The sequence below is a fragment of the Athene noctua genome, chromosome 13 (genome assembly GCF_965140245.1).
Source record: "Athene noctua chromosome 13, bAthNoc1.hap1.1, whole genome shotgun sequence".
Taxonomy (NCBI): Eukaryota; Metazoa; Chordata; class Aves; order Strigiformes; family Strigidae; genus Athene; species Athene noctua.
This window is the reverse complement of record NC_134049.1, coordinates 18,720,055-18,746,739: the sequence shown is the minus strand read 5'-3', so window position 1 is coordinate 18,746,739 and position 26,685 is coordinate 18,720,055. Positions and strand designations below refer to the sequence as shown.

At 42.1% G+C, this 26,685-nt stretch overlaps 1 protein-coding gene across 2 annotated transcripts in view; it reads left to right on the top strand.

Annotated features, from left to right (window-relative positions):
- Positions 1-3,435: 3,435 nt before the first annotated feature.
- The window catches only part of RORA (RAR related orphan receptor A), a 373,598-nt gene continuing 350,348 nt past the window's right edge, over positions 3,436-26,685 (top strand). For both annotated transcript variants that reach the window (XM_074917720.1, XM_074917717.1), the window contains exon 1: positions 3,436-3,688. In XM_074917720.1, coding sequence (XP_074773821.1) covers positions 3,517-3,688 — 172 coding nt within the window. In that variant the 5' untranslated portion in view covers positions 3,436-3,516. The remainder of the gene's footprint in view (positions 3,689-26,685) is intronic.

The following is a 26,685-nucleotide window of genomic DNA, read 5'->3' as shown; positions in this document are numbered from 1 at the left end:
TGCCTTGGGGCTGTCCCACACCACAGTGTGTTTTCTGGGGTGGTTGATGGTCGTGTGCATTATAGCTTTTCTGCCGCTTACTCTGTCACTGTATCAATGCTCTGGAAAAGTGTCCATATATTCTTAATATCTTGTCTACTCCAGAATCACACAAGATTTGTGTGATTTTTTTGTTTAAGTTAAAAATTGAAAAATGATTCATCTTTGTATCTACATGAAATCAACAGGAAATGTTTGGTGATACTTGTCCCTTTTTGTTCCATTACTGTTACTTCTGGTAGGATCTGCTGTGGGTAACATCTGCAGCAATTTCTACAGCCCTTTCTTAATCTAACCAAACATTTCTCCTCAAGTTTTCCAGCATACCTGTCTTTGCTGCTAATGCCATCTCACTTGTTTAAACAAGCTTAGTGACCAAAGTTAATGAACCATTTTGGTATGGGTTGCAAGCTAGAAAAAAAAGACCAAAGAAGGAGGAAGACCTTTTCTGTGCCTAGGAAATGTCTCAGCAAAGCAACTTCATAGAGAGAAAGCTTGACAGAAGTCACGATGGTTATCCTCCATTATATAAAGCTCAAGGGAACTGTCACCCTATTCTTTTTCTCATGGTGCTTTCAGGATTTCTGGGCACCCTCTTTTTGCAAAAGAGCAAAGCTGCTCTGTCTCTTTGCTTGTGTAGGTACTACAGAAACTAAGATTGTTTCCTCTACAAACATGCTACAAGTCTGTTCTGCTTTAGCTGGTTCTTACTGCTAGTGACTTATGAAAGAGATGTTGTTAAACAACATAAAAGTAATTTTTCTTCTCCATTGATTCAGGTGTTCTAGGCACTTGGGTTTACTCCTCTGTGATTTCCCCCATGCCCCCATAATTTCTTTTGAAAATGAAAGCTCTACAGTATGTTATCCTACTGTAGTCTTCAGTGTTTCTTTCTCTTTTCTAGGAAAGTAAATTGAAAAACTGTTTAGTTTTAGAAAATGGGGGAAAGAATACACTAAGTGACAATTGTATAGCTAAGGTAGATCTCAGCAGCCTTTAACAGATAAAAGGAGAAGAAAGAACCCCCACCCCCCACTCTCCAATAATTTGAAGTATCTGCAGTACTAAAAACTGTCCTGCAGAACACTCACGTGAATAATCCTTACTGTGGCAAGTAGTCTGATTGTTCCCAGCGCTGGTGAAAGGCAGTGGTCTGGCAGCTTTGAGGAATGAAGTTCTTTTTTTATTAGCCGGGCAAGTTTCCCAACACACATTGCCTGGTCAGCCTGCTTAAACCCTGATCTGAAGAGGGAGGGATAAGCTTTCTCTCAGGATAACAGGCAGTTCAGTTTCCACAGCTCACATAATTCTTGCTTCTATTTGGAGGCTGCCAATTAGTGAAAAGTAAAGGGAGAGAGTTTGCAGGAAATTGCAGCTCTAATCCACCAAACTTGCATCAGAGAAGGACCACCTCACTGCTTTCTGCAGATTCCGGCGAGACCACGCCAAAAGACTGTGAACCTGTCTGTGCCAGACACTGTAAGGATGGGACACTCCACACAGCCAAGATAAGGCACTGGAAGCAAACTGTACTCCTGCCTCCCTCTTCCATTTTCATGCGCTCCCCCTTCAAGTCTGCTGTCTAGGAACAGCTTCTATCAGGCTTGATATGGTTACACTTGTCACTGGTGAAAAACGTAGCTTTTTGCGTCCACGCCCCAGGGCTTCCAGGCCTGCAGTAACTGAATACTTAGTAATCCTCAAGAACAAGCACTGGTTTCCTCAATGGACAAGGTCTGTAAGTCCAGTTCTGACCTCAGATTTATTCGTGCTGTGAAAATAAATGCAGAATCATTCTTAATGCTACTCTGTCTTCTGCAATCTCTGCCCATCCCTCCTTCAGATGGAGGCAACCAACAGATAATCAGAGCTATTGTGGGGTTTTTTTTCAGGACCTCCGAATCAACTGACCCAAAACTCCACCCTTCCACTAAAAGAACTATCAGCAGTGGAAGATATAATCCAGTTTGTGGACAAGCTCCTGGGGCGAATAGGACTCATTGTATGTTTCACAGCTGTTTGTGAGCAGCCACCCACCATTTGTGAGAGAGCAGTGCAATACTGGTGATTAGAGTGCAGAGTGTGGATTGGTCCAGGGTTTGCCTACAAGTTTCATCAGGTACCAGCACCAGTAGTGTTGAAAGCCGTAGCAGCAGTCCTGGTCGGCAGAAGGTGGCATATCAGCTGCTCACACATGATCCAGAACCATTTGGAAAAAGCTTGTACTGCTTTCAGTACAAATACCGTGATTTAGCCTACTCAGGCCATGCTCCCAGTCAGAACAGTCAAAGCAGACAGCTTTAGCACCTTCTGTGCAGGAGGCAGTAGGGCAGCATGTAACATGGCCTCTGTTATACAACAGGGATGTGTTCTTGAGCACACTACTCGTGGCAGCTGTTACTTTATTTTAAAATTGGGTAATGGACAAGTTGACCGTTACTGAGACTATGAACTGCACAAGAGTGCTTGTAGAGTCAGACCAGATCTGGAGGTTTTCTGGCACCTTGCTAGTCACCTTTTGTCCTGCGTCAAAGCTTACTTAACTGAAAGAGAGGTATTGTCTGAAATGTTGCCTTCTCCGGCTGCACGGCTGCTGAAGGTGTGGTGGGTCTGGAGACACTTAATACAGCTGGCATCTTCTGAGCAGCTCCGGCTGAAACAGCCACGGGGGGAAAGACAGCCCTGGGTAGCTCTTCCCGCCGGGGCTGGGGCTGGGAGCTCTTGCAGGCCCGGTGCTGGGGCTGGGGGCTCCTTGCGAGCCTGGGGGCGGGAGCCGCTCACAAGCCCGGTGCTGGGCTGGGAGCTCTCGCGGGCTCGGTGCTGGGGCTAGAGATGGGAGCTCCTTGCGGGCCCGGGCCTGGGGCCAGGGCTGGGAGCCCCATGCGGGCCTGGGGCTGGGAGCTCTCCTGAGCCCGGTGCTGGGACTCGGGATGGGAGCTCCTTGCGAGCCTGGGGCTGAGGCTGGGGCTGGGACCTCTCGCGGGCCCGGTGCCGGGGCTGGGAGCTGTCGCGGGCCCGGTGGCCTTGTTGGACGGGCCCCACGGGCGCGTCGAGCCGCGGGGTCCCAGCCCAGACGGAGGTCGGGCTGGCTGCCCGCCCGCCCCGGGCAACGGCAGCACCTCCTCTCGCCCCGGCCCCGCTCGGGGGCTGCGCGGGCTGCGCGGGCCGCCGCCGCCCCCCGCTCCCGCCCGGCACCTCCGCGGCCGCCCGCCCGGCGCGGCGCGGCCCGGCCCGGCGCGTTTCCTGGCGGCGGCGGCCGGGGCCGCGGCGGCGGTGCGGGGCGCGGGGGGTGCGGGGGCGGGGGGGTGTGCAGCTCTCGCTAGCGCTGCCTGTGGCCACAGCCAGGCAAGCTCACATCCCATCTGGATCACGCTCGCGCTCTCCCTTCTGCTTCCCTACCATAGAGTCGCGCTGGAAACAGAAGATAGAGGGAGTGTAGGAGCTCGCCATCTCCAAGCGATCTACATTGGGAAAAACATGGAGTCCGCTCCGGCAGCCCCCGATCCAGCAGCCAGTGAGCCGGGCAGCAGCGTCTCCGAGGCGGCCGCCGGCGCCAGGGACACCCCGGTGAACCTGGAGCCCGCCCGGAAAAGCGATGCGCCGGCTCCCGTCCGCAGGCAGAGCTACTCCAGCAGCAGCAGCAGCAGAGGTAGGGAGACTTGGGGAAGGGGGAGGGGGCCGGGGGAGTGGGATCGGGGGGTGGGTGGGAATAGGAAGAGGGGGGTAAGAGAGAAGGGGGAAATGCAGCAATTTAATCCCCTGGTTTCATGCTCCTGCTTGCTGAAGCCGCGCACGCAAACAAGCCACGCTGGTACCCCCTGCAAAACCTTGCAAACTTTTATAGCTTCTTTTAATTGCTGCAGGAGGAGGGACAAATGCAATGAAAATGCCGAGCGGTGTTTGGTGCTTTCCTATCTCTCTCATTTATTGCCTCTGGTATCCGGATGGGGACTGTGCCCCTGAAATTACATAATTTTATAAATATATAAAGCAACAGCAGGAGTATTGGGATTCAAGGGAACAAACTTTTAAAGCTGCAGTGTCCTTCCTCCCCCCCCTTTTTTCTCCCCCTCGTCTGTCTCCTTTTGACAGTTTCTCAACTGGTGTGCTGTGGCTTGTTGTGAATGGGGGATCTGTGATTAAACAGGAGATGTGCGGTTTGCGGGTGACTTATTCACTCTCTTGCGCGCTGTTTTCCCTTAATTCATTTAAGTGCATCTCAAAAATGATCTCGCGGAGCGGATGGTCTCGTAGCTGCTGTTGTTTCTTGAAGGTGCGCAACTTCGCAGAGGGTCTCTCTGCTCCCGGGGGTTCTGCTCCGCTCCCCCCCGGCCCCCGAATGAAACGCCGCAAACAAACAAACGAGCCCCCCTTGCCTGTCGCCAACTGCCGAGCCCTCTCCTGCCCCCCGACTGCGCCTTTTAGTCGTGCGGGTCAGCTCTGAAGGTGCTGCGGGCGGCCGAAGTTTGGCGTCAGCTCGGCAGTGCCCGAGCCGCCCCGGCGGCGGGAAGCCAACCCCGGCGGCGGGAGGGCTGCGCGCTGCCCGCCGGCCGCCGCGGAGCGGTGCGGAGCGGTGCGGAGCGGGCAGGGCGCGCTCGCCCCGGCTCCCGCCGCGGGCATGGTGAGGGGCGCCGGCTTCAAACGCCGACGGAGTTTGCCGAGACGTGCGAGAGGGAGGAGGCTGCCGCTTTAATTACTTGTAAATAATTTATGAAGCGTTGCTCCTACAGGAGGGGGAGCGCGCTAGAGAGGCTTCGCTCGGTAAAATCGCTCGGTGATGGGTAAAAATTAATTAAATAACGCTATGTAATAATACACACGGCTGTTGAAAGAAATGACGGGCGGAGAAAAGTACGTGCCCGGCGGGAGCGGCAGCCCCCTCGGCCACCGCCGCCGGGCTGGGGCGGCGGTGCCCAGCCGCGCGGAGCCCGTCTCGCCTCGGACGGAGGGATTTTTGGTTGTAGGTTGGAATATGGCTGATCATGTGTTGGCTTGTGTTTTACAGTATTTTTCCCCTTTTGGCCACACCCCCGCCCCCCCCCCCCTTCCCAGGCAGCTTCCCACTCAGGGAATCCGCGTACAGTAAAAGCCATCGAGATGACACACGCCGAAACATTTAATTAGAGGCGATTTGCGAGCAGGGAGCGCGCAGTTCGGCGGATGCCGAGGCGAGGCGGAGCGGGCTCGGCCGGAGGAGGCCGGGTGGCCACGGGCGTGTGTGCAGGGAGCATTTGGCTGCGCGGGGTATATTTAGAGCTTGCGAGAGTGGATTTGGAATGCAAGCGCCTTATGTAACGAGGTTAATCAGAAACACTGGAGAAAATTTCCTTAATTTGTCGGGGAGTTTTCTGGATGTTTGCGGAGCGGCCGTAGTTCGCGGGTGTTACACAACGCCCCCCCCCTCCTCCCCCCAGGCTCTCCCGGCCGAGGGCTCCGGCGGCGCGGGCAGATGGTGCTGCCGGGGAGCGGGGCCGGCGGGCTCGGGGAGGGGGGAACTTTGGGATCCCATAAATTATGTAACGCTCGGCTGCCGTTGCTCTATGGATGCGAAAAGGAAGGGGGGCGGGGGGGCTGGGGAGCCCGCGCTGCTCTGGTGAGGAGGGTGTTTTCTTCACGGTCCCGAATTGTTTAGGCTTTGGTACTGCTAACCTGCTGACCCACATGTCCCTCCTCCCCCGGGATTACACAGGGAAGGGGGAGGGGGTCAGGCCCTCGCAGGCCCACGCAGGCCCACGCGGGCACAGGCTGACACTCGCACAGGCTCACCCTCGCCGCACGCAAGCAGGCACGGGGTTATGTAACAGTCGGAATGAAAAAACGAAGGTCAGTGATGGAGGCATCCGTCTGCAGCACAATAGCCAGCGCCGGGTGCTGTGGCTTTGCGGGCTTGAAAGTGAAATAAAGCTCACGGCAGTAACCGGCGTGTGGTTTTGAAGGGCTTGGGAAGGGAGAGGGGAGAAGGAAAAGGAGAGTGGCAGGGATGTGAAAAAAAGAAATGTTTGGGTTTTTTCGGATGATGTAATGGAGTTGGCAGAAAATACAAGTCTACTCCTAGAGTGCAAACACTAAGAGAATCGGAGCTGGCATTCTGTGCTAATGTTGCATAAATGAGCGTGTTGGAAATGAATTGACCAACACACTACACACCGGCTGATTATGCCTTTCTAATAGGTAAAACCTGAAGATACAGAGCCATGCAGGAAAACATGACAGTATTAACATTTTGGCCTCCCTGAAATCAGGACTTGATGGATTAGGAGTTAGGTGTCCCTATAGACTTGCAGCTTTAAATTTTTTAAAAAAACAACTATTGAATTTGATTTCTTGCTGTCTTTTTCACACAGTCCTTTATTTCTTATGGCAACAGCGTGACCTTAATGTGTGACCAGTATAGGTGAAATTATTTTTAGAACAGCTACCCTAGAAGCTCATATGTTCAGCTCTGCATTGGGTTCAAGAATTTACCTGTTTGGGTCATGATTCTTCAGTATCTTGTAAACTGGCAGATCTGGGCTCGTGCAATCTGTGTGGAGGAGTGAAAGAGGCATATAGCTACTTAGATATACATACACATGCACAGACCTTTTTAACTGTAAAAACCCTTATTTTTTGACTTAGCAAGCCTTTTAAAACACTGCAAATATTTGTTTAATATCCTTTATTTTCATAGCTGCACCTGCTGCAAAACTGCTTTGATACTTCAGAGTTTATAATGACCAGTTTACTAGAGAATGCAGAAAACAAAATTGAAGAAAAGACTGTTGATGAAGTGGGGAAAGTTTACTGTGGAATACATTCTTAAGTGAAGCTTTAGCTATTATAATGCTAGTGTTTCAAAATACCCTATCCCTTCATATACAAACATATTTGGAGCGCCAGATCCTTACATAACTTGATTTTTTATTTTTCTAAGGTTATGCTGTTTGTGTTGCTGTGTAGAACGCTTAACTGAAAATACAAATTCACGAGTTATGAAAATCACTTTTCAAATGGAGAATTGTTACCTAGTTTATTTAGTATACAGGAGCATGTATGCATGCTTGCCTGTTTTGGAAAATTACCTGCAGTCTGACATCAAAACTGATCATTAGAAAATTGACACCATACATGGAAAAAGCAGGAAATGGATAAAAGCCTGGTTTCTCCCCGAAAGGATATTTTTACTGCTGACGCTGATTGTTAAGATTTTTCTAAGAGCAGTCACTGTCCAGCAGGTTGAATTTCAGTCCGTGTGTGTTCTGCAACAAGGCTTTGTGGTTTACCATGGTTAGCAGAAGGAATGCTTCACTCACCAGCTCTGGCCCTGGACTGTGACTGTTAAGTGCCATTCATTTCACTTTGCAGGCATTGACATCCATGGAGTTCTCCCCATATTGCAGTATAAGGCTTAATGTTCTACTAGTCCCCTTAGAAATAGTTGTAATTGAACAAACTATATTTTAATAGAGAACTATTGTCTCATTAAAAATGAAAAGTATATAAAGAGCTTTTTAGTCTGATTAAAAATGCTCAGTTTTTTTGGAACCGAGCTCTTGGTCTCAGTGGTAAGTCAATCAAGAGAGAACGTCTTGCGGAAAAAAAAGTAAAGACAGCTCTTTTACATCATTGGAAGATGCTGTGTATAAATATTTTTATGATGGTTCATATTTAATAATAGAAACCTGCAGCTACGTAGGTATTTGTTCTTGTTTTCTCACTGTTGAGGTACTTGAGAGTATTTGCTATTTTCCAGAAGCCTTTGGAATTTATTATCATGTCATCTATTCAGCCTGATCTTTTCTCTACTGATAGATTGAGGGGGTTGCTTTTTGTGTTTTGTTTTAATTTGGTTGGTGCTCACTCCACAAGTAGATATGTGACATCATTAATAGTGACATCAGTAGGTTTGTGTTCTTTTCTTTAAAAAAATCCTGTGTTACTAGATTTTCTCCATTTCTGGGTTTAGGCTATTCCATGGAGCATAGTCACGTACAAAATTTTGTGTGTTGTTTTCAGGAGGACTCTTAGAATTTTTAAAATTTGGATGTTTTCTGTAGATTTTTGGGTTGCCTTTGTCATCATTGAGGGCTATTCTGTATGCACCACTGATTTAGTCCTATTTTGGTAAATGATATGTGCTATGAATCCTTTAAAGGACGACATTGTTTTAAATGTTTGTAGCATAGGAGCAATAATAGCAGCAGTATGTTGTTCTCTTAGGAACAATGCAGTTCTCTTATTTCAATAAACCGTAACCTATTCTCTTATTTTATTTGCTTGAGAAACATCTCAGGAGCTTATAAACCAGTATGTAAATACTGTTATCATTCAACCAAATGCTGTAATTTTACTAAATAAAGAACATGTTTTGTAATGGAGATTAACGGGCTGTGTGACAATTTCAGTTTTGGGTATAGCACTGCATTTGAATGGAAAGGGCAATTTCAGCTTTGGGAGGTTGTCTGATTTTTTATTTTTTATTTTTTTCTCTTCTAGTATTTGTTTTCTAAGCAACAAAAATGTGTGCTGGGGAAAATCTGGAATGACTGAATTGATCTCAGTGGATTTAATCTGAGAGATATCCCAGTGAAAATGAGAGGGGAAAAAACCCAACCTAGTTTTAGATTACTGTGATATCTGTATCACCCTTGAAATTAATTCACAAACGGGTGATCCATTCTCTGCTGAAATATTTTTCAGAGCGTGTTTTCAGTGACAAGCAGTTGCAGGAGCAGGTGTAAAAAAAATAAAATTAAAACATTAAAATTGGGGGTATATCTAAATGCACTGGCAAGTCTGGGTGCTGTGTAGCTTAAGGACTGTTTACAGACTCCCTGCTTCCTTGCTTCTGAACATGAAGCAGAGGAGCTATAGTCGGAGGAGGCAGTAGCTGGTATCATGGGCTTGTGGAAGGCAGGGGAAGGGAAGGGGGAATGTCGGGCCCAGATAGTTTACAGGAAGCTGTCAAAACAGAACAATACGCTTGACTTAAGGCCTTCCATTTCTGTACTGGGAGTCACTTGTCACCTCCTCAGCTGTCTGTCCATCCTAGACCTTTTAGCTATAGGCTCCTGTACTATCAAAGACTTCCTGTCATCTCAGTTCCTTGGGGCAGGGTGTTGTGGGGGAAAGCACTGTCTGCTTCTCAAGTGGAGCCGAATTTTTTTCTCTGTCACAGTAGACTTACATCTGGACCTGAGCTCTCTAGGAAGATTCTGTAGTTTTCTGAATTTTTGTGGCTTTGGTAGAAGAGGAAGTTCCTACAGGTAAGTCGTGGGAGAAACTTTTGGATAGGTGGAAGCTTCCACACTTCATATGCAGATTTCTGCTGTCTTATTTTCTCTTCCTCAGTCTTTTTTCAAGTATCTTGTGTTTCGTGTATTGCTGAGACAGTCTTTATAGCCCTGATAATCACTTCTGGAAATGTATTTTAAACAGAACTGTTAGTTTTAAGATTATATATACCCACAGCTGGCAGACAATTCAAGTCTCCCTACCTGATCAGATTCTTACAGATATGTAGAGGAGTACCCTGCAGAGCAGGGTCTAAATCCTCTACCATCACTAGATCCATGTTACACAATTCATGTCATAAACAGATCAAACTTTATTTTAAGGGTTGTTAGCTTTTTTTGGCCGCAGTGTTCTGATAGGAGCCTCTTCTACAGCTTTGCTGTTCTGATGATTAGAAATCCTCTTCTCACTTCTAACTAATGGCATTCACAATCAGTTAGTTCACTTTCTTCTTTAAATGTTGATTATAAAATCTCCTTGGACTAAAAATGAAGAAGAGGCTGATACTGTATTTTGTGATAGCTGAACTAACATACTGAGCTCTGTTCTCTGACTCACGGTTTAGCACTTAAGCATATCTGTTGTAGATGGACTGTGGTGATAGAAACATGAGAATAGCTTGGGTTGTATGTCACGAGGACTTAAATTGTCTAATTTCTTGAATGTAAGGGTTGTGAATTATTCTTCATACTCTTATCTGAAATCTCATCTAGGTATGTTTCATTCTCGGTAACAACTGAGCTCTTCAGAGACTGAATGTATTAGGGTGTGTACTTCTGTGAAGAAACTGTGGGGCTTATTTTACAGCAGTTTAATCTTATAGTTTAGCCTCATTGCACTGTTCATTTGGAAGGATCCCCAGGTGTTTTAAACACTATCGGGAACCATTTTGCTTATTACTGAAATCCAGCCACTTCTTGTGTGGAATCTGACAGCTGTTTAATGGTGCTCAGCCATGCTAAGCAGATCAGAACAGAAAGTGAAGAATACCATACCTGATTGAAACACTCAGAGGGATTTTAGGTACAGATAATATAATTATCTGCATTGGAATTGGGTCAAACAGCTCTATTCCTGTAGAAAATTACTAGATATTTTCAGTGGCAGTGTATGGTCAAGAAATTGGTTTGAAATACTTTCCAGAAAATGATACCCCCAGCAGTGAGATAATCGAAGATCCTGCTGCTTACCCTATTGTGATCACCAGTTGCGGTATGATCGATGTTTTCTTCAGGTATTTCTAGATGTATTAATTGTTTAGTCCCATGCTGGTATGTGAAATCTTACAAACCAGGGGGGATAACTGGGATGTTGCAGGTCTTGCTTTGAAAAGCAGATTCTTGTACAGTTCTGTTCTTTAAATAGTGAGTTGCATTGTTGTATGTGAAATGTGCTCACATTAACAGCGGTTTTAAAAATGCTTGTAGGGGATCTGTTGACACTAATTTAGTAGAGAATGGGCGAGGTGGGCATCATAGTGTTTTCTTTTAAGGGTATTGGGGAGTATGGGGAAAACATGTAGCAATTTTCCAGTTGTCTTCAATTTTACGTCCCATATATCTAGCAAAACAGAATACAAACAGGAGATCTGTAAAGGATGTCAGGGAACAAAAGTGAAAATTCATGATCAACTGAACGTATATAAATGTTCCAGTAATCGTGACCAACTGCAGAGTCTTTAATTTGTAATTTAATCTAATAATTTCCATGCACTTCTAAAGGAACACACTATGAAGCTGGCAACTTCTGAGAAATTGCTGCGCTGTTACAAACAGCATTTGAGCTGGCATTATAACAGCATGATAGATAGTGAGATGGAGAACAAAGTTAGCAGTTGAAACTGAGCTGAGAGAAATTGCTAGCAGAATGTGAGAAAGCAGAGTTGGATTATGATAACCACCCTTGTAGAATCAAATTAAACCTTTTTAAAGGTTTTATTGATTTTTAGTTTGTAGTTGTACCATGTATTTACCTCACATGGGTACATGAGATTAATGAGGCAGGTGTAGTGATCACGGAGTGAAAAACTGTGGTGCTGCTGTTCTTTTTAAATATTTCATTTTTTACAGACTGTGGGATATTTACAGCATTAATTGACAATATGTCTGTGTGCTTTAGTTCTGCAACTGTTCAAATGTATTGAAAGTGTTTAATATACAGAAACGATGGAAATGGAAACTCCTGAACTCCTCTAGAAGGAGGTTGAACCAGGCACCCCCCACCTTTTTTGATTACTCGCATAAAAATCCTTATAAAGGGCATGCTCGTCCAAAGGGGTGGTTTGTGTGGAGAATGGTGAATATATGCCCAAGAAGGCTGCAGCTGCCTGAAAATATGGCTGAAAGAATACAAATTTTTTTAAAAATCAAAAAACAGAGGTAGACCATTTGGCTTAAGTGCTATCAAGTATGCATCCAATAGCATTGCCAACTCCTCACATATGAAAGAGGAATTTTTTTCTATAGTTATGTAGAAGTGTATGCCATACACTTCTGAAATACATATATATGCAAAACTGTAGATACCACGGGGAAGACTTAAATTATGTATTAGTAGAGCTTGACTTGACTGTTTTGGCACTGAAACAAGGTCTGTTAGATAAAGTCAAGGATACTAAGGCCAAGGCTTGTGAAATACAAATTACAGTTTGTATTTTCTTCCTGTCATGGAAGTGTGAGTATACTTTAAAGTAGGATTTCTCCTCATAGTTTGTCTTCAAAGGTAGAAGTGGGAAAAAATGCCTTTTTACGAACTGATAGATGACTTTGCCAAAGTCTATACCAAATGTAAATCAGTCAGAGGGCTGTGCTGCATTATATCTGTTAACTAAGGGCAGAAAGGTAAGGTTTAAACTCTTCCTTTGAAAGAAGTCTTGACATTTGATAAGACAGGCTAAAATACAGCTTTTGTTAATACTTTACTTGAAGTCAAAAACTGTCAGCATAAAGCATCTTCTAAATCCTGTGTATATTAAAAAATAAAATAAAATAAAACCAATCTCAAAGGAAACTAGGGCATATCAAAAACCTCTTTCTGCATCATACTTCATTTGTGTAATCTTCAAGAGAAGTCTTGTTAGTTATCTGTGTTGTCATTATAGAATTTAGAAAGGGTCCTTTGCTGCATGGGTTGTTACAGAGAGGCCTTTTAAAAATTCTAATGAAATATACTCTGAACTACTAACTCTGATGTTGAGTCATAGTGTTTCTGAGATAATACATATATAAGTAAGTCTGTTAGCAAAAACACAAAAGCAGCTCTTTCCATGGTTAATGTTTGGAGGAATAATGGATGAAGAAATATGTAGTGGTGTTGTACTTCCAGTCTCTAAGCATTTTTGCCCATCTGCTAATGGCCAGCCAGTCTTTACATTTTGAGAGTCTTTAAAAAACAAACCAGTAAGTAATTTCTACAGATTTCATTACCATTCAACACTCTTGACATTTGTAATGGTGTATTGTTTTCTACTAAAATCAGGTGTATTTTTAAAAACTGAAATAATCTGATTTTCATGAACATGAATCTGCAAGAGATCAGATTAAGGTCAGTCATATGTTAGCAGCATGAAAGCTACCCTTGGCTATTAGAAAAGTTCTGCTCTACTGGAAGAAAACTTGATCCTGTGACAGTTTATGTGTGTGTTTAATACTAAGCGTCGTGAATTATTCTTTTGATGTGATACTGCTTCACTGTACAGAGCTAGGGGTGTATGTGTTAATAAAGATCAAGGGCAGACTGCTAGTAATCAAGAACTGCACTGTGAAATTGTTTAAGAAAGATATGAAATTCTAATACCAATGAAATGACTTAAAAAAAAAAGATGAATTAACTGTTGTTTTCAGGGTAGGTAGGGCTGGGTGAATAGTTGTAATTACTTTGGCAGATATATTGTTACCCTGCTATAATTTTGTTTGCAGGATCATACTGTGGCTCTGTTGCTGGAGAAGAATTTATATCCTTACTTAAGAACAGCTGTTATGAGATGAGCAAGAATTTCCTTGTGTACAGAACCTGAGTTGCACTTGTCTGTTGCTGTATATGGAATGGGTTTACTAAGATTACTAAAAGTTTTATTTTGTAATTGCTGAAATCCGAGCTCTATTCTTATAACAATCAAAAAGTCTTTTCTGTTTCCTGATGAAGAGGAGAAGGGAGGGAAAGGGGAATGAATTGTAGGGTCTTACCTGAAGAAGATCTAGAAAGCTGACTGGTGAGGTGACCTGGCTTACTGGTGTTTCTCTCTAGATTTTGGCTAGTTGTTGGAATCTGTTTATGCTGTCTTGGCTGCTTCTAATAGGGTTTGACCATAACTGGATTCTCTTCTCTTTTTTGTTTTCTGGGTAAATTACACTATATCACTTTACCTAGAGATTCATATCTCCAGTTCTGAGATAGTTGCTGTTGTTAATTTTTTTGACCATAATACCCCACTGAAATTACTATGCCAAGTCAGCAGTGTCCCAGAGATGCTGTAGTGTGACTAGTAGTGTAATATCCAAGACTATGCAGAAGAGCAAGGGAAGTTGGGGTTTTTTTGATAGGGAAACAAAATCCTTCTAAAATTCTAGCTAGTCATTAACTTTCCAGAGCAGTGCTTGCATATCCTAGAAACAGTCTCAAGGCTTTCTATCACTAAAATCTTTGGTTTCAGTTCTCCAGAGAATGCTCCCCCATACAACATTCACCTTAAAGGGGATGAGGACAAAAGTTTCTAGATGAAGCCAGGATCAACAGAGTGGCTAGGTTTATAGATAGCCATGAGCTTCCATTTAGAAGGCTGTATTTCGTCCCAGCGTTGGGCTTCTCTCTTCTAGCCATGTGCTGAAATGGCTGACTGGCGTTCCCAAGTCCACCTTCCTGTTGTTTTCAGCCCAGTTTAGAGACTGTAGAAATGGCATGTCACAGATCTCTGCAATTGGCAAATCTCCTCTGAATTTCTTCCACGTATCCTTTCTTTTCGTTTTCACAGCAGAGGTTCAAAGCAGAATGTCTTTAGGGATTTGAGAGCAAATGATCACAAGTGGCGAGGTGGGGACTCATGCCAATATACTGAAAATATTTTGTTGCATTGCTTTTCTCTGTACACAGCAGAACGCACACTGGAAGCAAACTCAGCTCTGGAAAGGCAGCAATAGAAAATGTAAAAACAAACCCAGAAAGGAAGTAAATGAAGCCAAAGGGGGAGCAGGGTAGTTTTGGGTAATGAACAGTAAAAGAAAGATGTGGGACTTAAGGAAGAAGTGTAATGAAAGGACACAAAGGAAAGATGACTGATTTGGAGAACGGCCTGAAAAAAACACCATGTTTAGAAAAGGACTGAAGTAGTGGGGGAAACTATGGTGTCTGTTGAGGGGAGGGGAATTCAGTGCCTTATCTGGACAATTCATATGTTAATATTCCGTGATCTTGTCTTTACTATGGAATGTATTAAAATATTTTAATGTAATAAAATGTATTTTAGTGTATGGTGGGGTCTCAAACAGTTGCCTGTCACAGATTTGCTTCAGCACCCTATTGTTTCCAGTGAACTCTGACTAAATGCTCTCACCATAGATGTTGTGCTAATGTGTTATATGAATTATTTGTCTTATCTCAGTGCTGTGAAATTAGAAGCCCTTTCCCACAGTGTGTTAAGCAGATTAAAAGGAAAGCCTGTTTCTATGGTCCAGGAACAGTGCAAATTTTTTTTTTTTTTTTTTTTTAAAAAAAGGGAAAGAAAAAAAAAAAGAAGTTGTGGTCTAACCAGTGGAGTGGAGTGCTGTGAGGAGGCTTTATGAAGCAAATGCATTTTGTAACCTAAATGGTGAGATACTTCCAAGCTTCCCTTGAAAAGGTTTAAATTGTTTTCCCTGGTGCCTTAAATCAAGGGGAAGAGTTTGGGATTGGTAGTTTCTACTAAAATACCTTTTTTTGTTGTCTTTTGAAATTAACTTCCTAGGCAGGTATGCTCCTAGGCAGTTTCTTCAAAACCTTGTCAGTGACTGAAGGGCTACATTTACTTTCTGGTAGACCATCCTGGGGCAGATTTTGGACTGTTTCGAAAATCACTGAGCATCATATTAGAGGCTATGACCAGCTATTTTTTATTTGTAAGAGAAATTGCTTTAAAAAGAAGTGAAGTGATGGCTTTGCAGAGGTACACATGAAATTCAGGATCCATATTACTCTCTCTTGAATTCCTGTCTTGTGTATCAGTCCCTCCTCCCTTATGGATTGACTATATTTTAGTTACAGCAATATTTTATTTCTACCAACTTACTCTAATCTTATTGTCATAATGTTCCAAGACACTTTATACGATAACTGCTCTTCTACCTGTGTGGTATTTGTCATGTAAAAAGTCTAAAGCTATAATGACATTATTGCAGACACAGCACATGCTTAAGGTAAAAAGAGTATCTCACTGTGTTTGAGCAATAGCTTAGTTAAGACATCACATATTATTGTAATAAGTATTTGGGAGGGGACAGAGTAATGGTATGTTGTCAGAGTGTGTTGTACTTTTTCTGGACTCTGTTCCTATTTCTGTAGCTTTCTCATTAATTTCTCTTATTTCCCTACATGGAAATAAGAAACTAGGTTGTGTATTACTACAGCAGTAATGATGCCCCTTGGGGTCTCTTTGGATCATGATCATAGAATCACAGAATGGTTTGGGTTGCAAGGGTCCTTAAAGATCATCTAGTTCCACCCCCCTGCCCCGGGCAGGGACACCTTCCACTAGCCCAGGTTGCCCAAAGCCCCGTCCAACCTGGCCTTGAACCCTGCCAGGGAGGGGGCAGCCACAGCTTCTCTGGGCAACCTGTGCCAGGGTCTCAGCACCCTCACAGTAAAGAATTTCTTCCTTACGTCTAATCTAACTCTACCCTCTTTCAGTTTAAAACCGTTACCGCTTGTCCTATCACTACATGCCTTTGTAAAAAGTCCCTCCTCAGCTTTCTTGCAGGCCTTCTTTAAGTACCAGAGGGCTGCTTGCTAAAAGGTCTCTCTGGAGCCTTCTCTTCTCCAGGCTGAACAACCCCAACCATCTCAGTCTGTCCCCATAAGGGAGGTTCTTCAGGCCCCTGATCATCTTCATGGTCTCCTCTGGACACACTTGAGCAGGTCCGAGTCCTTCTGATGTTTGAGGTCCCAGAGCTGGACCCAGCACTGCAGTTGGGGTCTCACAAGAGTAGAGCAGAGGAGGAGAATCCCCTCCCTGTACCTGCTGGCCACACTTCTCTTGATGCAGCCCAGGATACCATTGGCTTTCTGGGCTGTGAGCGCACGTTGCTGGCTCACAGTCAGTTTTCCATCCACTGATACCCCAAGTCCTTCTCTGCAGAGCTGCTCTCAATCCACTCATGGCCCAGCCTGTACTTGTGCTTGGGATTGCCCCGACCCATGGGCAGGACCTTGCACTCGGCCTTGTTGAACCTCAGGAGCTTTGCACAGGTCCCACCTCTCCAGCCTGTCCAGGTCCCTCTGGATGGCACATCCCTTCCCTCCAGTGTGTGACCGCACCACACAGCTCGGTGTAGTCACTGAACTTGCTGAGGGTGCCTCGATCCCACTGTCCATGTCCCCAGCAAAGATGTTAAACTGTGCCGGTCCTAACCCTGACCCCTGAGGACGCCACTCATCACTGCTCTCCACTTGGACATCGAGCTGTTGACCACAACTGTTTGAGTGTGACCATCCAGCCAATTCCTTATCCACCGAGTGGTCCATCCTTCAAGGATGTCATGTGGGACAGTGTCAGATGCTTTGCACAAGTCCGGGTAGATGACATCAGATCAGGGCTGAGAAGTCATGAAAATGCTTATGGACTACACTGTGTGGAGGTTTAGGCTGAGATGCCTTGAGTTTCAAATCATGAGGACAGAAAAAGGCAGGAAATGCAAGAGAGCTGATCCGTTATTTCCCTGTCTGTGGAGTAAGTTAGCGGCACCAGGCCACTGAAGTGCCATAGAAGGTACTCGAAGGTTTGACTCTGTAGGCATTTACTTTGTACAGAAGGAAGGGGTAGGCAGAAGTCTGGCATTTTTCCCTCTGTCAGTGTCAGAGGAGGAGGCAGCAGCTGTGCCTAAATGGTTTTCCTTCTTATTCTTCAGCACCTGCTCTAGGTGTCCTTTTATAAGACCATCTCTATGCAGCTACGGGTCTCTGGGATACCTGTGTGTTTTGCTGGCACAGGAAATGAAAAATTCACACTCTGTCACTGATACTTCAGTCTAAACTACTGGTGTGGATGCAGCTATGCCAGCAGAAGGGAGCATTTATCAGTTTATCATGTGTTTGAAGGGAAAGTGTAGCAATGCCAGCATAATTTTTTTTTTTCTTAAAAATTGTCTTCTGTCAAGCTATAGCTTGTCATGCTGGAGGTATCGAGGGCTGGGGAGGAGGGCAACTTTTTTTGCCATAGCTGTGTTAGCAGAGACTCTGCTGTATAGGCAGTGCTTAACAATCTTCTGGAGACTGTAGGGATCTTTCTCAGCCTAGCCCTTATGAAGTAGCAATTATACCACTACTGGTCAGTGGACTTACATGGTTTAATTTATATTAAAGACTTCAGATCCCCCTGCAAACTGTACACTACAGTTCTGTGGTCTTTTACAAAAAGATTTTGCAGTATGTTATGTATTAAAACTTAATAAGAAATAGATAAATGGTGGTGGTGGCAGGGAAGCAGTGTTCCTTCTTTTGGTATAGATTCTTACTTGTGAGCATTTTTTCAGTGTCTCTTGACCAGACTAGCACAGAGAAAAATTATTTTAGTCTATCTCATGTAGTGTCTGATTATTCCAACCACATTTAAGTGTAAATGTAAGCAGCTGAAGTTTTTGTGTAAAGCTGACATTTCTATGTGATATTTCTCCAGAAAAGTAAATATTTCTGCATTACTTTTTTTCGATGTAATGTTTTTTCTTTTAACACATTGCTTTTGATTTGCATTTCTTTTTCATATTTTTCCAATGTGTGTTTTTTTAAGCAGAGGCCTGTAACTGCTGGACATCACTGAGAAAAATGCTATAAACCAAGAACATACAGGGAATAATTAAGTTATCTTAAAATGAAGGCATTTGAAATTTTTAATACCTTTAAATAAGGTAACTTAAATGTAAAAAATGCTTTAGATTCAAATCATATTATGAAGCTGTTCTGCATGACTTCTACCAGCCCCTCCTTTTAGAAGTTACATTTTTACTTGTAATTTGTTTTCAAGTGCAATTAATAGTAATATGGCAATCATTCAGTTTCACAGAACCAGGTAGGCTTCTAGCATTGTGGAGAGGTTTCTAATACAATGTAAAACCACAAGTAGCCTCTTCACATTTTCCTTAAGGACAGTTTGGAAGAAAAAATTAATTCCTTCCAGCGGCACAGATGTGGTTATAAATTTTTTTTCTGTTGCTGGTGAAATTTGCTCATGAATATTCCAAATGGGAAGGTGTCTGTTCCTTCAGATTGGTTTAAAACTTCACAATGGTGAAACTGGAAGGATGTAGTGCGGTATGTTGTGCTTTTCTGAGTATCACATTTGTTCATCTCGATACAGGTATCCACAGAGTTACTGTGGTCAGGAGTGGGACAGGATTCTGAAACATTCATACTGTATATTTTTTACACTGCAAGAAGTTAATTTAGTTCATTGTCTCATGTGAGAGTTCTTACTGTGGCCATTGAGTAATCAAGGGTGAAAAGTCTTGCAGGAGAGCATAACAGCCACAAACACAAATTCTGTTTGCATTCCTTGATAGTAGTTCTTCGTGTGGTTTAGTCTACCTGATCAAATCTGTACTTAGAAACTGAAAGAGATGACTGGGTTTTAGAACTCTCTTTCTCTAGAACTACCTTGTCCCTTGGACACAGGGAAAACCACCTATTTCTCTTCCACACCCACCTCGTTAAATTCAGACATAGTATGTGTGAGGTGACTGCAGTCACGGTGTGGCTGTGCCTGACATATTATAGCCAGGAGCAGGTATTAGCAAGAGTGAGTATCTCATGGCTTCGCAGCGCTAGGGTACGAAAGGGCGTTGGGAGGGCTCAGGTTTGATGGCCACATCAAACGCTACTGCAGCTTCTGAGCTTTAAATGCAAGTGTTCGCTCAACATAAGTTGATGATATCAACCATCAAAGACTGTTTAATGTGAACTGGAGTTTCAGATCTGGGATGTAAAAAGAATTGAAATACAGTATGTTATGTAACTTTAGGTTGCTAATATGCAGTTGTATTACAGAAAAGGATTAAGGGCAAGTTTTATCCAAAGGCACTTTCAGGAACTGGAGATATCCAAAATATTGTTAGTTATCCTTTCAGCTTTTCATTAACAGTATCTTGCTGAGGCAGGTAATTGTTAAAATTGGTAAGGAAGGCTGGGTGCTAGTTAAAGTCCGAAGTTGTATTAAAGTGAACTTTCCAGCAAAGGGGAGATAGGCTACTGCCATTGGTTTTAGCCAGGGAAACCAGCCTGTTACCTGCTTTTTGGTTCATATGTTCAGGGAGCACTGGAGAAACCTGTGTTTGACAAACCTCAGAGTAAAAAGGAGTTTGATTACAACCAGTATTCTGACAAAAGAAGTAAATTTCAGAAACATGGTAGCACAGGGAAGAGAGAACCAAAGGAGAAATTATATGGATCTTCTCTTGTATGGGGAAAATCTGGCAAATACATTGTTACTAGTACATTTGGAATCGTGTATTCTGGGTGCAACAACATCTGCACACGTTTGGTGAGAAGGGAGAAAGTATTCTCTAACAAAGGAAGAAGGGAATATTTGCTTGCAGCAATTGATGCAGATGGATTCTCTGTCAGAGACCTAATGCTGAGATTCTTCTGGGAGAATCAAGCTAGAAGTCTTCCCTCAGAGTATAAGAGCACTGGTAAAAATATTAAAACAAAACAAAACCATACAGGTTTCTGCTGCCTCCTTCCTGGTTCTGAACTTCGTCTTAGATAAATTCAGAATAGTAGCAATGCCAGCTCTGCCATGAGAGGACAGGAAGTTTGCATACCCTTCAGAAGCTGGAGAAGAGATGGAATCCCAACCATCAGTAGTCTATGGACTATTCTCATATTGAAACCCAAAGCATCAATTAACATAACTGAATATTGCACTGTGCATGGTGCACCACAGATTTCAAACACAGATCAAATGCAGCAGTAGGTTTGAATTAGAGCTTTTCTTCCAGAAACCTGCCCAAATAACAACAAAAAAAATTAATCTTAGTATGAAGACCTCTCACTGAAGCATCACTCAAACGCTGTTAATGATGTAGTGACTCCATTAATTCCCATCACTGCTATGTCAGTTGATTTTCAGCTACTTGATTCATCATGATTTTGTCAGTTATATTGAAGACCCTTTTTATATTCAGCTGTTAAAAAACAATTTAGGTTTCTGTTGACTCCCTAATTTTTACATCTTTCCTGAGATCACTAATGTCCTGAATTAAAATTCCCATTTTAGAGGAGAAATATCTCTTGAAATTCTATTTCCTTACCTCCTCAATATATACATGTTGTCGTTTTGAAGTAGATTGTACTGCTTCCCAAGAGACTGGGGAAGCTTCTGCTCTTCTTTCTGTTTGAATCTTGCTAATGCAAGCGTTACCAACATATTATGTGTTAAATCTGCAGTGAAACAACATTGTTTTCTTTAATTCTTTTCTGTATGGTGGAAGGAAGCAGAAGAGGTTTTACTCTTTGCATTTATGACACCCAAGTGGGCATGGGAGTCACTTTTCTAACACAAGAATTATTTCTAAAAATACTCTTATATTTATTCAAACTACCAGCTTGCTTAAGCTTTCATTTCTGAGCTAAGCAGGTTTCTAAAGAGCTCTCTTTCCAACATGAAGATGGTGGGAGTTGCTGGGTAATAAAACAAATGAAATATTTATATTCCTAGAGGAAAGGTGCATCTTAAAAAGAAAAAAGAACATCTGCTTAATTGGTAGTGACACATATCCTGTATTTGCTTTCAGTGAACAGTTGTGAAAATTCATCTCCCCTTATGGGTCTGTGCAATTTTTGAAACTATGACCCCTTTGAATATAAGCTTTTTTGTAAATGGGATCAGTTGGATTTTCTAAATTTGAGATTGAGTGCCAGTTAGGAAGATAGAGGTGCCAAGCTAGAATGATGGTGTAATTAACCAGCCAGTAAAACATCCTGAATGTGAAGGTTTTATTCAAAGCATTTAACATGAAGCTTTATCAATTCTAAAATAGTAAAGGAAGGTTTTAGATAACAGCAAATGCAGGGGATGTGGTGTCCCATTAGCAGCGATATCTCCCAGGCTGATTTTTTTTAATTGACAAAATTATAACAAATGATGAACTGCTGAGATCAACATGTTGTAATGACCAATTAATGGAAACAAGAAGATGATTTTGTTTCAGAAAATTGATGTGGTGAACAACGAGAACAGATGCAGGTATGCTCATAAATTGCTAAATTGATGCACTGAAGTACTGCTTCTGAAAGATAAACAGCTGGGAAAGAGTTTGAGGAAGTGTTGATTTTTGTCTTAGTAAGATAAGTACTGACAATCAAACTAATAAAAATAATGTTTCAATAGATTATTATTTTACTGACTTGTATACTTTGTGTGTTGAAAGTGTAATTGAATTGAGGTCTCCCTCCACTGAGAATTAGTAAGCTGTGTTTCATTTGTACCTTGTGTTGGAGTAACTTTGGTTTACTATTTTGCTTTTTTCTCTGTGCTGCTTGTGCTCCAGCCTTCTCAGTCTCTTGCCCATAGGTATTTCTCACTTATTTATTCCTCATATATCTTGTTCCTCATTTATAGCCACGTGTTTTTCATGGTGAGTAAACTTTGTGATAGCTTAATGAAATTTAGCTTTGCTCATCACTATCTTAACAACCTTCCTTCTGGCTAGACAAAATTAAGCTCCAGTCTCTTTGAAGACATTTTCCCGTACAGATTTGACAACTAACTTTAGCCAACTGCTGAAAACAAGCTAAGATTGTGGGCTGACAGTAGTCACTACCAATGCTAAATATCAAAGAGGAGGTATCTAGAATTCACTGGGAAAAGAGTCCCTGTTAACAACTCACCTTTGCGTAAAGGGAGCTGCTAGCCCAGCCATGCTTTAAGAGGTACCATGACCAGAGGTGGGGTTTTTTGCCATGAGGCTGATTACCAATGTTTTTGTTTTGTTTTTCTTCTCTTTCCAAGACTCAGCCTGAGGGAAAGGATTGTTTTTCGTGAAATACTCTGGAACTTGATTGCTTAGGTTAGCTGAGAGCAGACCACAGAGCCCCCAGGTGTAGTCTACATGTATGCCCTCAGCTCACTGGAAGTGGCAATAAACATATGCAGAGGTTTAAATGGCTCTCAGAATATTTCCTACTTAACCCATTACTTGTAAATCGATTTATTTAGAGTTCGTAAAAAGTAAAATTAGTGCCGGGTTTTTTGTTTGCTTTCGCCTCAGTGATGCTGGATATATAATCTGTATTGTGTGGTATGAAATAGTCATGTAATGCAAATAACAGTCTTACCAAACAAGCAGAATTGAATCTGTGGGTTCCTAAAGGCAGAAAGACCAATACTTCTAAAATGAGTTGCTTAAAGAATAGTGTTGCTGCTATTGTCACTGATGTACTACACAATCAAAACTGTGGCACTGTATTATACATAAAAGGAATTTTTGGAGGGGAAATACTTTGGCCATTACTTGCTTGCTTTAAATGATATGGTAATAGCTATAACTGTAAAAAAAAAAAAAAAAAAAGAAAGAATGTAGGCTCTGTTTCTTTCCTGGACAGGCTGATATACAGAATCCTGAGGAGCTTGTACCTTCTATAGCAGGTAAGGCTGCCAGTTTCTAACCTAATCTATGAAGAGTTACTCTCTCCAAGAGTGATTAGTGCACTTTAATTTAGATTTGACAAGCAAAAGAGGGTATATTCTGATGCCTACATCAGATTTTCCCTCAATCCTTATGTGGAGGTTAGGTGTGTGCCAATGATTCTAAAGATTTCTGGCAAAAATGGAAAAATCCCAGTGCTATCCTGAGTAGATACTGTCTTTGGAAGAATAAATCCTGAAGAGCAAGTGGAAGTTGCTGTTTGGGCTGAGGAAAGGAGTATGAAAATATTGTTTGTGTGATAGCTGATTAATGGGCAAATTAAGAAAATGCATAACACTGAGAAAGAGCAGAAGATGGGAGAAACCTGTCTGAGAGGCTTCTGATGCCTAGAAACCAGATGAGTGAGTAATGTACTCTACAGGTTTTGGGATTGCTTCAAGTATTTAATGCTGCTAATAGTTACTTTGAGTTATGGTGGAATAAAATGCATGCTGACTCCCAACTGATTATTTTGTGTCATAACTCCAACAATATAAAGTGCCACAGTGGAAGATGTTTACCTAGTTTGCTCACAAAGTCTAACTTTACAGCTGTTCCGATCCCCAGCTATTCTGTAGTGGCCATGAAGCTCCAGCCATTTTCTTTGCAAACAGGCGAGTAAGAACTGCATTATCTGTTTTCATCTGGTTTCTCTTTCTTAGCTCTCTGAAAAGCATTAGAAAGGAAGGGGCAGGTCTCCAAGGTTGATAAGAAGTGTTATTGTGTTTCACTTTCCACAGTGATAGCTACCATAGGGTGTTCTAATACTACTTGTCTTCAGGTATGCAACATTGATACCTCTTACTCATCCAGATTACAAAACATGGAGTAGTCATCTCCTATAGGATTCATCTAACAGTGCATAGATGTTTGCACAGTAGATATGTATATCTGAATTAGTTCTTCAAAATGCCCCTTACTGTCCAAAATAACAAACTGAGCATTTTTAGGGGCTAATATAGGAGGGTAACTCTTCTGAAGATTGATACCCAAATTAAGTCAGAGAATCACCCTCAGTGTACTTGTTTCTGTCCTTTAAACCTTAAAAATTCTGTACAGCAAGACCAGTGTGTTAGAGTACAGCAAATTCACATATCGATACCATGGGTGCTCAAAGCTAGGAGTAGGAAGGGAATCCATCTTGCCAGCATGGTTTGCAGGTAAGAATTAAAGGCGGATAAGTTTATTTAGGGTGCGTTTCCCCCACTTACAACTTCTAGGGCAAAGATAAATTGAGATCAAATTACCTCTCTCTACTTTGTCCTTCTAGCCATATTTTAAAAAATTAATTGTTGTGAGGTTGAGTATTGGATCTTTGTGTATTTAAATAGCATAATTTTCAAATTGCTGAGCGTGGTTGTCAACCCCGCAAAGCTGAACGTGGAACGAGAGAGATGCAGCCCAGTGTACTTGTTAATGCAGGCAGAGTCCTTTCTTTCATATGACTGTTGCATTCTTTACAGGCTAAATGGAGCAATCAGAAAAGTCATACTCATAATTCATTAAAAAATGTCAAAACTCTATGTTGAGAATAGGTGGCCCACTGCAGTTAGTCTTTTTCTGATCTAATGCAATTGTTGTTATAAACTGAGACCTTTTCAAATTTCCTTTTATTCAAGTACTATGTAATATTCTTCATCTTCAGGTAATTTACGTCTGCCACCGATTGGGAAATATTTCAGATTGAATGAAGTGGAAATACACTTCCAGCTCTCTATATGCAATATCATTTAAATTTTTATGGCTGACTCTAGGGCCTAAATATGCTTTCATGTGCACTTATGAAACTGCTGTCAGAATCTATACATTGCATAACTGAGGGTAGAATTTGGCCCTTTTATACCACTATGTTGTTTAAAAAAAAACCCAACACCAAATCAACTAACACAAACCAAAAAGCCTCAAACCCCAAACTGTGAATCCTCATGAAATTGTCATAATACATACTACATTTTAATAGCTGAAAATATTTAATTACAATGATTTGAAATTTCATTTTTTATTTACACAGATCCCCCCAGACATCCTCACTTTAGCTTCTTCCTTCCGACTGTCCAAAGAATCAATGATTTTACTACAGAAACATTCATGGATCAATAGACTTTGAAGATTAGCAGGTCATGGCCAGGTACAAAATACATGTTGTAAAACCCAGGCTCTTATATTTGCTTGAATCCTTCCTCAAAAAAAAAAAGAGAGAAGGGGTAGCTTTGAACAACAGACTTCTTTGAATGGATTAATTCCTTGTGTATTTCAAAGGGTTTTGGATATACCAAAGAAACTACAAATGTGGAATTAATTTTCAGTGACTTGAGAATTCAGCTAGCTGACAAATAGTTTTCTTAGATAAGCCAAGATGCTGAGGATGAAAGTAAGACAGTGAAAGAGCCTGAAGAATAGCTCTGTACACTGGGTTTTTATTTTTCTTCCTTCCCACCTTCTACTGTAAATGGAGTTGCATAGAAGTAGCTGCCTTACTACTTTGCCTTTTAGTCACATTTTCCTTATTTCAGGCCTTTGTTTTCTATGCAAGACTGGACACCAACAACTCTAACCTCAAATGAAGATGAATAGGGCTAATTTGTGTTTGCTAAGAGTGCTAAATTAATCTTTAACTCTCCAACACTCAGCTACAGCCCCTGAAATGGTCTAGACTTTTTAGAGAAGCTCAACTAGATCCAAGTAGCTTTTGCAGGTCTCTAATATTTGTATTCCAGTGCTGTGTTCCTTCACCTGCTTGTACATGAAAGTGGTGAGGTTTAACAAGGGTGGAAGGTTTGAAATGGCAGATTAGTTAACAGTATGAACACGGAAGTTGCGTTTGTTTCTTGTCAATAAACCAATCGTAGGATGTTTTAATTCCTTTTTCTTTCTTATTGTCTTACCCTCAAGGTTGTTATCTTCATATTCCCTTTCATTCTTATTTTTTTATGGGGATTTCAATTTTAGATATGTTTCTCCTCCCACCACTATTTTTTAATCCATCAGTTTTGGTCATGTTTGACAGAAGGACAGATGTTTCAAAGATAATGACATATCCGCAAGTTTTGTGAGAACAGGCATACAGAAAAGGCTTAATTGCATGCAATTAAAGGAAAGTACTTATTATTAGACACTAGAGAATCCATATAGAGGAGTGAATTTAAAAATGATTCCTCTGCAGAAAAAAATGCCAGTGGAGTTTGTAATTGATAATGAGCATCAGACCCCTGTGAAATCGTATTTTAATAGTGCCAGGCTCCTTGCTATGTATGCATCAGGCTCCATTTATGATGGAGGCTCAGGAACATCAGTTACATTAGTGGTAAATCTGGTTCTTCATCCACTGGCTTACTAATGAAAATTCTTTTACTACTGCAGCTAGAAAGACTATGGACCTGCAACAAGCCTGCGTCCTGTATGTGCACTTCAATTAGTAAATTACCTGACCAGGCTTGACCCACAGTACTGTTGGGAACTGAAAGAAAATCTTCCCCAAGGCAATATTCTGGGGTATTGCTGCTTTTTA